Source organism: Scardinius erythrophthalmus (genome assembly GCF_964197995.2).
Source record: "Scardinius erythrophthalmus genome assembly, chromosome: 21".
In the NCBI taxonomy this organism is placed as follows: Eukaryota; Metazoa; Chordata; class Actinopteri; order Cypriniformes; family Leuciscidae; genus Scardinius; species Scardinius erythrophthalmus.
Genome location: NC_138241.1, coordinates 1,476,236 through 1,489,808, shown reverse-complemented (window position 1 = coordinate 1,489,808; position 13,573 = coordinate 1,476,236). Strand labels below are relative to the sequence as shown.

Sequence of the window (13,573 nt, the reverse complement as noted above, 5' to 3'; positions counted from 1 at the left end):
GTTGTAATATTGTGTTTGTGGAGTGGAAGGAGTAGTTGAGACAATGATCTAGTTACAGGGTGTTTTATTAAAGAAAACCATGGCAGAACCAGTGGAGGAGACCACAGCAAAGCTGGAGGGATTGAGAACAATGGCACAGCCCAAGGAGCAGTGGAGCAGTGGACCACAGCAGAGCCAGGGATTTGGTGCTGCAGGATTGGAGACCCAAAGTGGAACCGGAAGATCGGAGGACCAAGGTAGATCCACGGGATCGGAAGAAGGAGGTGGAACAGAGCAAAAGGGGTGAAGGTCCGGAAGTCCAAGGTGGAACCAGAAAATCGAAGGCCACAGTGAAGCTGGAAGGATGAGGTACTGCTGTGGAGCCAGAAGGACGGGAGCCAAGAGTTTGTAGGGTCAAGGCGGAATCAGGGGATCAGAGGCCCGAAGTGGAGGTCAAATGTCCATCACTGGACTGTGCTCAGGGGCTGGAGCCATCACTGGACTCTTGTCAGGAGCTGGAGCCATCACTGGACTGTGCTCAGGGGCTGGAGCAATCACTGGACTCTGGTCAGGGGCTGGAGCCATCACTGGACTCTGGTCAGGGGATGTAGCCATCTCTGGACTGTGCTCAGGGGTTGGAGCCATCACTGGACTCTGGTCAGGAGCTGGAGCCATCACTGGACTCTGGTCAGTGGCTGGAGCCATCACTGGACTGTGCTCAGGAGCTGGAGCCATCACTGGACTGTGCTCAGGGGCTGGAGCCATCACTGGACTCTGGTCAGGGGCTGGAGCCATCACTGGACTGTGCTCAGGGGCTGGAGCCATCACTGGACTGTGCTCAGGGGCTGGAGCCATCACTGGACTGTGGTCAGGAGCTGGAGCCATCACTGGACTGTGCTCAGGGGCTGGAGCCATCACTGGACTGTGCTCAGGGGCTGGAGCCATCACTGGACTGTGCTCAGGGGCTGGAGCCATCACTGGACTCTGGTCAGGGGCTGGAGCCATCACTGGACTCTGGTCAGGGGCTGGAGCCATCACTGGACTGTGCTCAGGGGCTGGAGCCATCACTGGACTCTGGTTAGGAGCTGGAGCCATCACTGGACTGTGGTCAGGAGCTGGAGCCATCACTGGACTCTGGTCAGGGGCTGGAGCAATCACTGGACTCTGGTCAGTGGCTGGAGCCATCACTGGACTGTGCTCAGGAGCTGGAGCCATCACTGGACTGTGCTCGGGGGCTGGAGCCATCACTGGACTGTGGTCAGGAGCTGGAGCCATCACTGGACTGTGGTCAGTGGCTGGAGCCATCACTGGACTCTGGTCAGGGAGCTGGAGCCATCACTGGACTGTGGTCAGGGGCTGGAGCCATCACTGGACTGTGCTAAGGGACTGGAGCCATCACTGGACTCTGGCCAGGAGATGGAGCCATCACTGGACTGTGCTAAGGGGTTGGAGGCATCACTGGACTCTGGTCAGGAGCTGGAGCCATCACTGGACTGTGCTCAGGGGCTGGAGCCATCACTGGACTGCGGTCAGGGGCTGGAGCCATCACTGGACTCTGGTCAGGAGATGGAGCCATCACTGGACTGTGCTCAGGGGCTGGAGCCATCACTGGACTGCGGTCAGGGGCTGGAGCCATCACTGGACTGTGCTCGGGGGCTGGAGCCATCACTGGACTCTGGTCAGGAGCTGGAGCCATCACTGGACTGTGGTCAGTGGCTGGAGCCATCACTGGACTCTGGTCAGGGAGCTGGAGCCATCACTGGACTGTGGTCAGGGGCTGGAGCCATCACTGGACTGTGCTCAGGGGCTGGAGCCATCACTGGACTCTGGTCAGGGAGCTGGAGCCATCACTGGACTGTGGTCAGTGGCTGGAGCCATCACTGGACTCTGGTCAGGGAGCTGGAGCCATCACTGGACTGTGGTCAGGGGCTGGAGCCATCACTGGACTGTGCTAAGGGACTGGAGCCATCACTGGACTCTGGCCAGGAGATGGAGCCATCACTGGACTCTGGCCAGGAGATGGAGCCATCACTGGACTCTGGTCAGGAGCTGGAGCCATCACTGGACTGTGCTCAGGGGCTGGAGCCATCACTGGACTGCGGTCAGGGGCTGGAGCCATCACTGGACTCTGGTCAGGAGATGGAGCCATCACTGGACTGTGCTCAGGGGCTGGAGCCATCACTGGACTGCGGTCAGGGGCTGGAGCCATCACTGGACTGTGCTCGGGGGCTGGAGCCATCACTGGACTCTGGTCAGGAGCTGGAGCCATCACTGGACTGTGGTCAGTGGCTGGAGCCATCACTGGACTCTGGTCAGGGAGCTGGAGCCATCACTGGACTGTGGTCAGGGGCTGGAGCCATCACTGGACTGTGCTCAGGGGCTGGAGCCATCACTGGACTCTGGTCAGGGAGCTGGAGCCATCACTGGACTGTGGTCAGTGGCTGGAGCCATCACTGGACTCTGGTCAGGGAGCTGAAGCCATCACTGGACTGTGGTCAGGGGCTGGAGCCATCACTGGACTGTGCTAAGGGACTGGAGCCATCACTGGACTCTGGCCAGGAGATGGAGCCATCACTGGACTGTGCTAAGGGGTTGGAGGCATCACTGGACTCTGGTCAGGAGCTGGAGCCATCACTGGACTGTGCTCAGGGGCTGGAGCCATCACTGGACTGCGGTCAGGGGCTGGAGCCATCACTGGACTCTGGTCAGGAGATGGAGCCATCACTGGACTGTGCTCAGGGGCTGGAGCCATCACTGGACTGCGGTCAGGGGCTGGAGCCATCACTGGACTCTGGTCAGGAGATGGAGCCATCACTGGACTGTGCTCAGGGGCTGGAGCCATCACTGGACTGTGCTCAGGGGCTGGAGCCATAAAATGCGGTAAAATGGCCTTGGCCATAATGGTCAGCTCTGCATTCTCAGGAGCTGACACTGGGGTGGGAACGGGCTCTGGAATTTCTCTCACTGGAACAGATTGGTGAATTTCACAGACTGGAATGAATTTGGAAGTGGATTCTGGATGTATGGAGATTCCCCCTGAGAGGGGAAGATTTCTTCAGGGCCTTTCAGACGAAATAACTGCAGGCCACTTTCGCTCCCAGGTTGGTGCTGTTCAATACCATCTTCTGTGCTCGAGGGAAGACTGGAGACTCTGGCTTGGCGGCCATGACGGCTGGTGAGACTTGTGCTCGCATGAGGAGTGAAGATGGCGAAGGACTTGGGAGGAGTCAGGTGGTGTTTGGTCGCTTGATGGAAAAAACTTCTGATGGCTGGAGTGGACTGGAGAAAAAGCGACTGAATGGAACTGGCGTCATCTTCAACCTCGCCGACAGTGAGGGAAGAACCACTTAGCCACAGCACATAATCAATGTAGCTCTTGAGGGAACAAGTGGTAGCTGGCGCTGGTATCTGGTGATAAAGATGGTCATCTAATCTACTCCAAAACATGATCTTCATGGTACCATCATTCGATGGAACCAAGTTGGAAAGTTCAGGAAATTCTCTTACCTAATCCTCAATTGGATGACCAAAAATGGAGATGAGCAGATTCGCTGGATCTCTAGAGGTGAGGGAAAGTGCTGCTTTTGTTGTCGTTGTTTGGTCTGGTCTTCTGTCATGGAACAGAAGAATGCAGACACAGGTAACTTCTGAACAGAGTTTTTGGAATAACACACATAAGGAGCGTTGCTGCTTATGTAGGGAGATCATGAGCCGGTGCATGGGTGATGACGAATGATTGTCTGTGGAGGTGTGATAATGGCTGACTGAGTGCAGGTGGGGACTAGACTGGATTTTGGGAAGTTTAGTTCTGGTGACTGGGCTGGTGACTTAGGATTGGGACAATAGGCATTTTTTCTCCCATATCTTGATTTTCAGTGACATTTTAATTAATAAGCTTCAGTGAAAGTCGCCTACATAAAGGCGACCGGCCTTTGCAGTAACAGGGCCGAGACAGTGGGATTAGCTGTCGCTATCTATCAGGTCTGCCAAATCGCTGTCAATGTTTAAGAATCTGTTGAAGGTGCATCTAATGTCGGTAGCCTATAATGGTTAGATGTGATGTTTTATATGTTGTCTATTTATTGGTCTATGTATGTCCTTATTTTTATCCTTTAATAGAATCTGTATGTAAAGCACTTTGGTTCAACCTCGGTTGTGTTTTAACAGTGCTATATAAATAAATAAACAAGAAACAAGAAAGTGTGCACTATTAAGGCCTGTTTTTTTTTGGTGGGGGGGTAATAAAAGTGATTGACATAATTGATAATATCAGCTCACACATCATTAAAACAACAATTCCAATATTATCCTAGACGATACATATCGCATACTCCTGCTTGATGCTTTGACTTGTTTTGGAAATGTTTTTATTGTGGAAGAGGAAATTTATGAACTAACTGGCCAAATAATGTCTGAAATATATCTTACTATTAACTGACATTTAAAAAAATGATTTCAATATTGGATTTGGCTTGTGTTTCAGATGTGAATGAGTGTGATCTGGCTCAGCCGTGCCAGCATCAGTGTTTCAACCTGCTGGGCTCGTACATCTGCCAGTGTGATCGGGGTTATGAACTCGCCCCGGACTCAGTCTCTTGTGTGGGTAAGTGTTTATTCTGCACGTTCCTGTGCTTGATTTAAATATGCTGAATCTGACTACACTCCCTCTCGAAGGCATTAGTTTGAAGCAGTGAAACACGCTCAGTGCCTATATAGAGATGAGAGCTGCCAAAAGACTCTAAAGAAATGATTTCAGTTCGAGGGAAAGATAAGTGTACACCATATTTTGTAAATCAGCAGTCCACCAGAGGGCGTCACAAATATTAGTTGACAAGAAAGTGCTAAATTAAACCAGACATTCAAACATTTTATATATTAATTTAAATATGCATCAATATTTAACAAAAAAACAAAAACAAAAATACACTATTGTAATAAAATATAATGAATTCTTTATGGGACAGTTGTTCATTGTCTGTGATCCATTGCGTTGCTGTGTGAAGATCGTATTCATAACATGACATTCTGACTAACACATAACATGCATATTACATATTTGCTTTGTATATTTGTGATTCATTTAATGTTTGGGCTGAGTTAGTTAACCTGCCTACAAAGTGCTTAAGTTTACTGATGTTCATTTACTCAACAAAACTTAAATGCATTTGTATGTGCATTATCATCTAAAATTCACCAAATGTTCGATTTCCACATTTTAATTGGACAGCAGCACAAAATGTCATTCTTTATCATCAGCTAGATTGTCCTCAGCCTTGTTTTAGACAAAGATCATGATGCCTTTAGTCAAGTCACCTGTAAAGCAGCTCTAAAAAGACAATAGCGTCATTATTCAGATCATATCAGTTTAGTGTTGATTCAGTTCAGTTCAATAACTGAGCAAAGTTCATCAATTATGAAATGAGTTCACTTCAGCTATAAGCAGCTCCACAGAAGACATAAGTTTGGTTATTCAGCTCAAGTTAGTTTGAGTTTTGTTCTCATCTGAAATAAATCAGTTGGTTGGTAAATCAGTTGGTTGAGTTGTATGTTGTCCTGGTGTGTGTCCAGACATCGATGAGTGCGCGTTCTCCAGCTACATGTGCCAGTATGTGTGTATGAACAGCCCGGGTGGATATTCCTGCACCTGCCCAGACGGATATCAGCTGCAGAGAACAAGAATGTGTCAAGGTATCGGCTCCTCCTTCATAAAATATAACGCTCGTCTTTGCCTGGCCTTTTTTCTCTCCATCATGATCTCCCAGATGTTTCACATCAGAGCAAGACGGCCAGGAATTCCCAAACATATCATGGAAACAATGCAGGGCTCAAATGTTGCTCTGTTATTTTTATTTCTTTAATCGATATGCTTGAAACAAAAATGCTGTTTATTTGTTCTAAACAGAGGGAAAGATATTAGCGTAAGGTTGTGTGTGTATCTTGCTACAGTCTTTGTCATGGTGCCCAATAATAGGGGTGCTCATGTAAATGGAATTTCCATTGGAAATATTACACTCTTAGAAAAAAAACTTTCAATGGAGTTCAAAATAGAATCAAGCTTTAAATAACACTTTATGCCAAAACATTTTTGTTTAAATGATTGCATAATACTTTCAGGTTGTTTACATTTTTTTGTAATTAAAACCAAAATTAATTCATTATAACTAAATCCACAAAACAATCTCATGATGGGAAACCTCATACATTAAGATAGTAAATTAAACAGGAAAAGCTCATTTAAAGAGAAGAGTTTTAAGAAGGGATTTAAAAGTAATAAGACTATTGTGCAGATTTAAAAGTGAAAAGCTGAATCATGTACTAAACGCGATATTTATAAGTAAGCAAGTGTAATTGATGAAGAGCAGGAGAGATGTGCTCAATGGAAGTGGTTCTAGTAATTATGCCGGTGGCTGAGTTCTGGACCATCTGAAGTTTATGGAGAAGTTTGAGAGGTAGCCAAATAGGAGAGAGTTACAGTGTAAGGAATGGACAAAGACAAATGATGCTCATATGTGGAAATATGCTGACCGAGTGACACTATTAACTTGTGTTTCAAACGACAAGCTACTATCAATGATGACACCCAAACTCTTAACCTTAGAAGACAGGGAAATTATGGAATCATCAGTATTAAGTGAAAAGCTGTCCAAATTAGATTTAGTGCCAACAAGAAGAACCTCATTTTATCAGTATTTAGCTTGAAAAAAATTGCACAAGCACCCTGATCTCATCTAAACAGTCCAAAAGGGAAGAAGAAAGAAGAGTAGAAATAGGCTTGAAGGACAAATATAGTGTCAGCCACATAGCAGTGTAAATTAATGCCAAATGACCTAAAAATACGACCATGAGGTAATAGATTATAAATTAAAGAGGGCCCAAGACAGAGCCTTGAGGAACACCAGTGGAAACAGATGAGGAGTATGATCGGAAGTTTTTAAGTTGGATAAATTGAGTGCGACCGGAGAAATAGGATCTAAACCAAGTGAGAGGGAGCCCAGCTATACCAATAGAGATTCATTTATCAAAAAAAAAAAAAAAAAACTTGGTAAGAATTGGTATTAAAGGCAGCACTTAGACAAATAGACAAGTATAGTTTATAGTCCAGAATCAGCCGCCTTCAACAGATCAGTGGTAACTTGGCAGTCTCTGTACTATGCAATAGACATTTTTGTAAGAAATGGTGAATTAGAAATTGGACACCAGATTTCTTAAGCATTCGAGTTATTAAGCAGTCTTAAAAAATTAAGGGACAACGTGGAGCATGGAAAGTGTTGTTTTGAAGTTGTAAGATCTGCATTCTCATATATTATATATAAATGACATATTGCTAATCACAATCTTTTCTCCGGTATGGAAGACATCAACGAGTGTGAAACGGGCCATGAGTGTAGGGAAGATGAGATGTGCTGGAACTATTACGGAGGTCATCGCTGTTACCCTAAAAACCCGTGTCAGGAGCCGTACGTGCAGACAGCCGAAAAGTAAGTCAGGACACTTTAAAGTTTTGATTTAACTCATTTAAGCATGGGAGAAAAAGAGTAATCTTCTTGCTTTGATTCCTAGTCGGTGTTCGTGTCAGTCCGCGGGTGCGTGTCGAGGCCTGCCACAGTCTATAGTTTACAAATACATGAGCATTCATTCAGAGCGCAGCGTACCGGCAGATATCTTTCAGATTCAAGCCACAAACATCTTCCCCAGCGCTCACTACACCTTCAGAATCAAAGCTGGCAATGAAGGAGGACAGTTCTTCCTTAGGGTGAGTAACCAAACCTACCCTAACCCTAACCCTAACCCTAACCCTAACCCTAACCAGCACTTAAAACTGTCCTAAGCCCTTACATAATCAGCCATGGTGTCAGTACAGCACCTATAGCATTTCATTTGATATTTCTTTCTGTCAAAACATATTCTTGGCTGTTTTAAAGGGATCATATACTGCCATTTTTGTACAAGCTAATATGATTCTTTAGGGTCTAAATTAAAAGTTTGTAATATACTTTAATTAAAAATTTTCATTAGTATTGTAAAAAAACACTAATTTTACCAGGTCAAACACAGCTCTGTTTTCAGCACGCCGTTTAAGTGCATGTGTCTTTAAACGATGATGAGCTTTGCTCGCCCCGCCCCTCTGTTCTGTGCGGACACCGTTTGCAGAGCCATATAGAGAGATATATTATGGCTCTGAACATTTGTAACACAATAACCATTACGTGTTGTTCATTATAAACGTGGGATTATGAATTATATTGAGAACGTCGTACATAGAAAACATGCCGTAATGTACCCTGAGTGTAAGCAGCCGCATTCATCGTGAAGCGTGCAGCAAGCTATTTGCAAAGATTAATAATAATAAATATTAATAATAATAATATTGTAAATATTAATATAAAGGTTAATAAAATGTTACACTCACTTCTTCTGGAGGTGCAGCAGGAACACGAATAGTTGGTACCGATCCTTTTTTCAGGAGCAGCTTCTTATACTGATCCTCGTTTGTAAAGCAGTCTGGTGTGTGAAATGATTCGCGCAAACATGAAAGCATTGACGTTGATCGTGGGGAATATTCCCTTCGAATGAACATGACTGCTGTGTCCGTTATTACACCCAAGAACAGAACACCACGGTCGCTTAGACGCCATTCTGCTCATAGACAGTGCTCCAGCGTATCAACAATGACCGCGCGGACCGGCTATGATTGACAGCTCGCTCACGAGCGAGGGCGGGTCTGTGTTGAAACGCTGCTGTCAATCAACAATCGTGGGAGGGGCGCAACAGCTTGATTTGAGACGGGGGAAAACATATAAGGAGATTAAAAAAAAAACACTGGATGGATTTTTATCATTTTATGATGGTTGTGTACAGGTACTGCCAACACACATTTCAGTACAATCAACTTGTAAAAGTGCATGTACCATTATATGACCCCTATAAACAGGTTTAACCCTTGTGCGACCGTATGGACATTTTTGTCTTTTTCAGTTTTGTTTTTTTGATAATTTTACCATTGCCAACTGCATACATTTTTGCACAGGTGTGTATTTTTATTCGAATTTTACTGTTTGAAAACTGCAGTTTTTAATCCCAGGGCCATTTAACTATGAAATGATGCAGAAGAGACTTTCGGTCTGTTGGCAAGGCTTAAAAATGTTCAGTTTTACTATTTTTTACTAGATGGTGCCAATTTCTCAGGTTTGGCCTTTAAAGCAAATACTCGCTTTATTCCTGTTTTCTGCTTCGGCGTATTATAGAGCCCAGTGGATACATTATGCAGCGATAATTGTGTGTGTGTTGGTGTGGATGTCAGAGTGTGGTTTGAATATGTGTAATAAAAAATGATGTGTGTGTGTGTGTGCATCTGAACAGAAAATCTGGTACTGTGCCTAAACAAAATCTTACGGAAAGCTCATTTTTATTTTACTCTAATTTGGAACACGACTTCGGTTAGATTTATGGCTTTGATTTTCTTGCAGTTTTAACATAGTTTAATCATTTTCATAAACTTAAACCTCTGTAACTTTTGTATTGTTTCACTTTTTCACTTTTTTTTTTTACTTCTATAAGTATAACAACTTTAAAATGCGACCAAACTTAAGTCTGCGCTCCTAAGCTTAACATTTTTATGACCGTTTTTTTGACACTGACATTTTTGTCCACTATGGATCTATGTGTAACTGTGATTAAATGAGGCACAAGGGTTAAAGTGGTGGCTTAATTTGATCAATGTCAATTTGTTTTTTAGTGGTTTTGAAGCACAAAGAAAACATAAGCGTATGTGTCAAGTCAACTTTATTTCTATAGCGCTTTACACAATAGCGATTGTTTCAGAGCATCTTTACAGAGATGACAGGAAAATGATGCAAACAGAGTTCAGTTCGGCTGTCCAGCAGCTCTAAAAGAAAACAGTGTCATTCTTCTGAAGTCAGTTTAACTGTTGTGGTTTGTCCACTGAGTGGCGCTGTAAGACAACAAGCCGTTCGTCACTCCGTGCGTTCAGTCTTTCCTTCTTATCACATTAGAACAGATAGGGAAGGTAATGCTGCCAAGTTTATTTGTGTAGCGTATTTTCCACTCGTAATTTAGTTTTGTTTTCCCTGGTGGCACAACATCAAATCTAAATGTCTTGATCGTGTTGAACTCGAGTTCAGTTGAAGCATCATGAGAAAACAGGAAGACATTAGGCAAGAGATGGGCTCTGTCCCGAGAGCGGGATATCTCACCCTGTGGGGAAATCTAGTTTTAGCTTTGGGTAGTTCTGAAATGTAATTCCTATGGCTTTCCATTAGACAATATATAGATTTGTTGAAATCGCTTACATCACATGTTATGGGTTTATTTTAGCATTTGGTGAGCAATGTGAGTTTAAAAACGACCTTTTAAAAGCGCTCCTGTAATTCAGTGTGAGTGTGTGATGCTTAAACTCACTGGAATAACCGGAATAATACTTCAGGAAGCTGCAGACGCACACTACATCTCCTTTTATTTGTTTGTTTTTGTGTCTAGTATAAATATATTTGAACATATTTATGAGAAGCAAGCTGACTTGAGATATTAAGGTTTAGAAAAATAAAGATTATGAGTCTCTTCAGTTACAGGAAAAAACTGGCTAAGACAAATCATGGTGTTTTAAATTAGCTTTTCATAACCTAAATCTCTATAATATAAGTAAATGTTTATACATTTCTCTGAAAGCAGTGGTTATAATCTCAGAAGTGTATATATATATATAAAAATAAATGTACTAAGAAATATATCCAAAAATAAATGTACTAAGAAACTTAATAATGCGGTCCCATTAGTTCATGCTTGTTAATGCATTCACTAATAAAGAGTAATACATTTGTTGCAGTATTTATTCATCTTTTCATGTGCTTTTGACTCATTTGTTCACTTCATGCTGCTCCAAATCCCACAATGCATCATGATTGTGACGTTACAGGAAATCACGCTTCGTTTCCCCTCCTCAACTCTGGTGACCGTTGCAGAAATAAAATGACTAATTAAATAGACAGAGAAGTTCTGGAAAAATAAAGCCTTTCATTGGGCACTATTATTGGTAAATAAATAAATTAAATTGCTAAAGTTTTATGAATGTAATTGATAAGGCATCCTTTGTGATTATTAAAATATAATTAAATCATTAAAACGGAATCCAGAAATTAAAATGGAAAACAGAGAATAAAAATAAAAAAGAATTCACATTCACTGCTCTATTAAAATACTGTGATCAATATTATCAAAAGTATGTCTATACATAGTTTTTTATTTATTTTTGTCTGTACTGTATTTATATCTTCAACAAGAAAAGTTTCTTGCAAATATTTCACTTGGCAAATTAATGTCAGAATAAAATCCAAAGAAGATGTTGCACGTCTTCCACTATATTGTGACGTAATCTCAGCAAATGATCTGCTTCACATTCGATATTTAAAAATCTAAATATGTAAGTGCTAATATCTGCCACCATAAATGATTCAATTTGATCTCTTTGTGTGTGTGTGTGTGTGTGTGTGTGTGTGTGTGTGTGTGTTCGCTGCATCAGCGCTTCAGCAGTGTCGGAGCGATGCTGGTGTTGACCCAGTCTCTGGAGGGTCCGCTGGAACTGATCCTGGATCTGGAGATGATCACTCAACACACACTGATGAACTCTCGCTCCAGCTCTTTACTACGACTCACACTCATCGTGGGACCCTACGCTTTCTAACACTCCTGCTTCACACACACACTACACAGATCCGACCGCTTGCTTTAGAGTCACGCGACACCAGCCGGAAGTTCTGCACTTCTGTCCCTCAGATCTTCTGCTCATACACTCACACTGACATCGCTGCTGATGTGCCGATCATTTAAAATAATCATCATATTACATCATCAGTCGTGATCGGGGGAGATTGAGTTCAGTGTCAGTTCATGTTTAGCTCTCCTTGATCTGATGTGTTCATAAACAGGAATATCAGCAGGAGCTTTTGAACAAAAATATATGAAGGCTGGGTGATTGTTAGTCACACACACACACCCACACGCGCACACACACACACACACACACACACACACACACACACACACTCTCTCTCTCTCTCACACACACACACACACACACACACACACACACTCTCTCTCTCACACACACACACACACACACACACACACACACACACACACACACACTCTCTCTCTCTCTCACACACACACACACACACACACACACACACACACACACACACACACACACACACACACACACACACACACACACACACACACACACACTCTATCACACTGAAACATCTGACAGCACTTAACTCATTATGAATCATAATGAAAGCTGAGGTGATCCTGTAATAAATCCCTCACTCTGTTCTTCACAACATCACCACTTACAGACCAGGCTTTCAGGCCTTCCTTTATCTTTAATCCATGTGTTTTTGACAAACTCTGAAAGTTCAAATTGTTCATAATCAATGACTCTTCATAAGTCTGGAGCCGTGCTAACGTCAGAAACAGAACACACATCTTTGTTGAACGTTCCCGCACATGCTTCACTCATAACTCACTGAAGGTTTACGTGACTGAAAGACTTTCTTTTGTTCAACAGTGTTTAACAACGTGACATCTACAAACACTAGTGTATAAAAACAGAAAGCTTAGAAAAGACATTTTTAATAGATATAATGGTAAAATAGTGGTTATATGTTAAAGCGCAGTTTAGATCTTCTGATGGATCTGTATTTTGTCAGTAAACATTGTGATGAAGGTTTCCAGCCCTCAGTACAGGATCACGACAGCGCTGACGCACAGGATGATTTGCACTGATGACAATAACCTGATTGTGGCTTTGCATTTTATCATAATTCATGCTTTTAAATAAACACTTTAGTCTGAAATAACTCTCTGGCTGAAACACAGATGTCCATATCCACATCTCAGAGCCTTCAACAAGGATGGAAAATACATGAATAATATAACTTTTTGTTTTATTAAAATGTGTTTTTAATTGTTGGCCATGACTATTTGTACTCTTCAACCAAAACAGTTAAAAAATAAAGGGGGAAAAAATCTCATGTGTGTGTTTTTTTTTTTTTTCTTTCATTAATTGAGATAGTTTTGTTTCTTGATGTAATGGTATAATCTGGGTGTGACGATCCGTTAAAGCAGTTTTCAGCTGGTGATCAGGGTTGATTAATTCCTGTCAATCAAAACGGGCCGGAAAGACGTCAGACTTAATCAATGGGGGGAATGAACACTTCTGAGTTCATTTTGCTGCTGCCATCGTGTGTTACATCATCAATGAAGATTAATGAGCCCGTCCCAGAAGAAGCCATGCAAGCCCAAGCCATGACATTACCTTCTCCGTGTTTCACAGATGAGCTTGTGTGTTTAGGGTCATGAGCAGATCCTTTCCCCCAAACTTTAGCCTTTCCATCACTTTGGTAAAGGTTGATCTTTGTCTCATCAGTCCATAAAACTTTGCCCCAGAATGTCTGAGGTTCGTCTCTGTTCTTTTTGGCACATTCCAGCCTGGCCTTCCTATTCTTCTTGCTAATGAGAGGTTTGCATCTTCTGCTGTAGCCTCTGTACTTTAGTTCCTGAAGTCTTCTGC

At 43.0% G+C, this 13,573-nt stretch overlaps 1 protein-coding gene across 2 annotated transcripts in view; it reads left to right on the top strand.

The window, feature by feature from the left end:
- Nucleotides 1-13,017, top strand: part of efemp1 (EGF containing fibulin extracellular matrix protein 1) — a 20,816-nt gene extending 7,799 nt beyond the window's left edge. For both annotated transcript variants that reach the window (XM_081351699.1, XM_081351698.1), the window contains exons 7-11: nt 4,463-4,582; nt 5,548-5,667; nt 7,334-7,457; nt 7,540-7,732; nt 11,516-13,017. In XM_081351699.1, the coding sequence (XP_081207825.1) occupies nt 4,463-4,582; nt 5,548-5,667; nt 7,334-7,457; nt 7,540-7,732; nt 11,516-11,677 (719 nt within the window). In that variant the 3' untranslated portion in view covers nt 11,678-13,017. The remainder of the gene's footprint in view (nt 1-4,462; nt 4,583-5,547; nt 5,668-7,333; nt 7,458-7,539; nt 7,733-11,515) is intronic.
- The last annotated feature ends 556 nt before the right edge of the window (nt 13,018-13,573 follow it).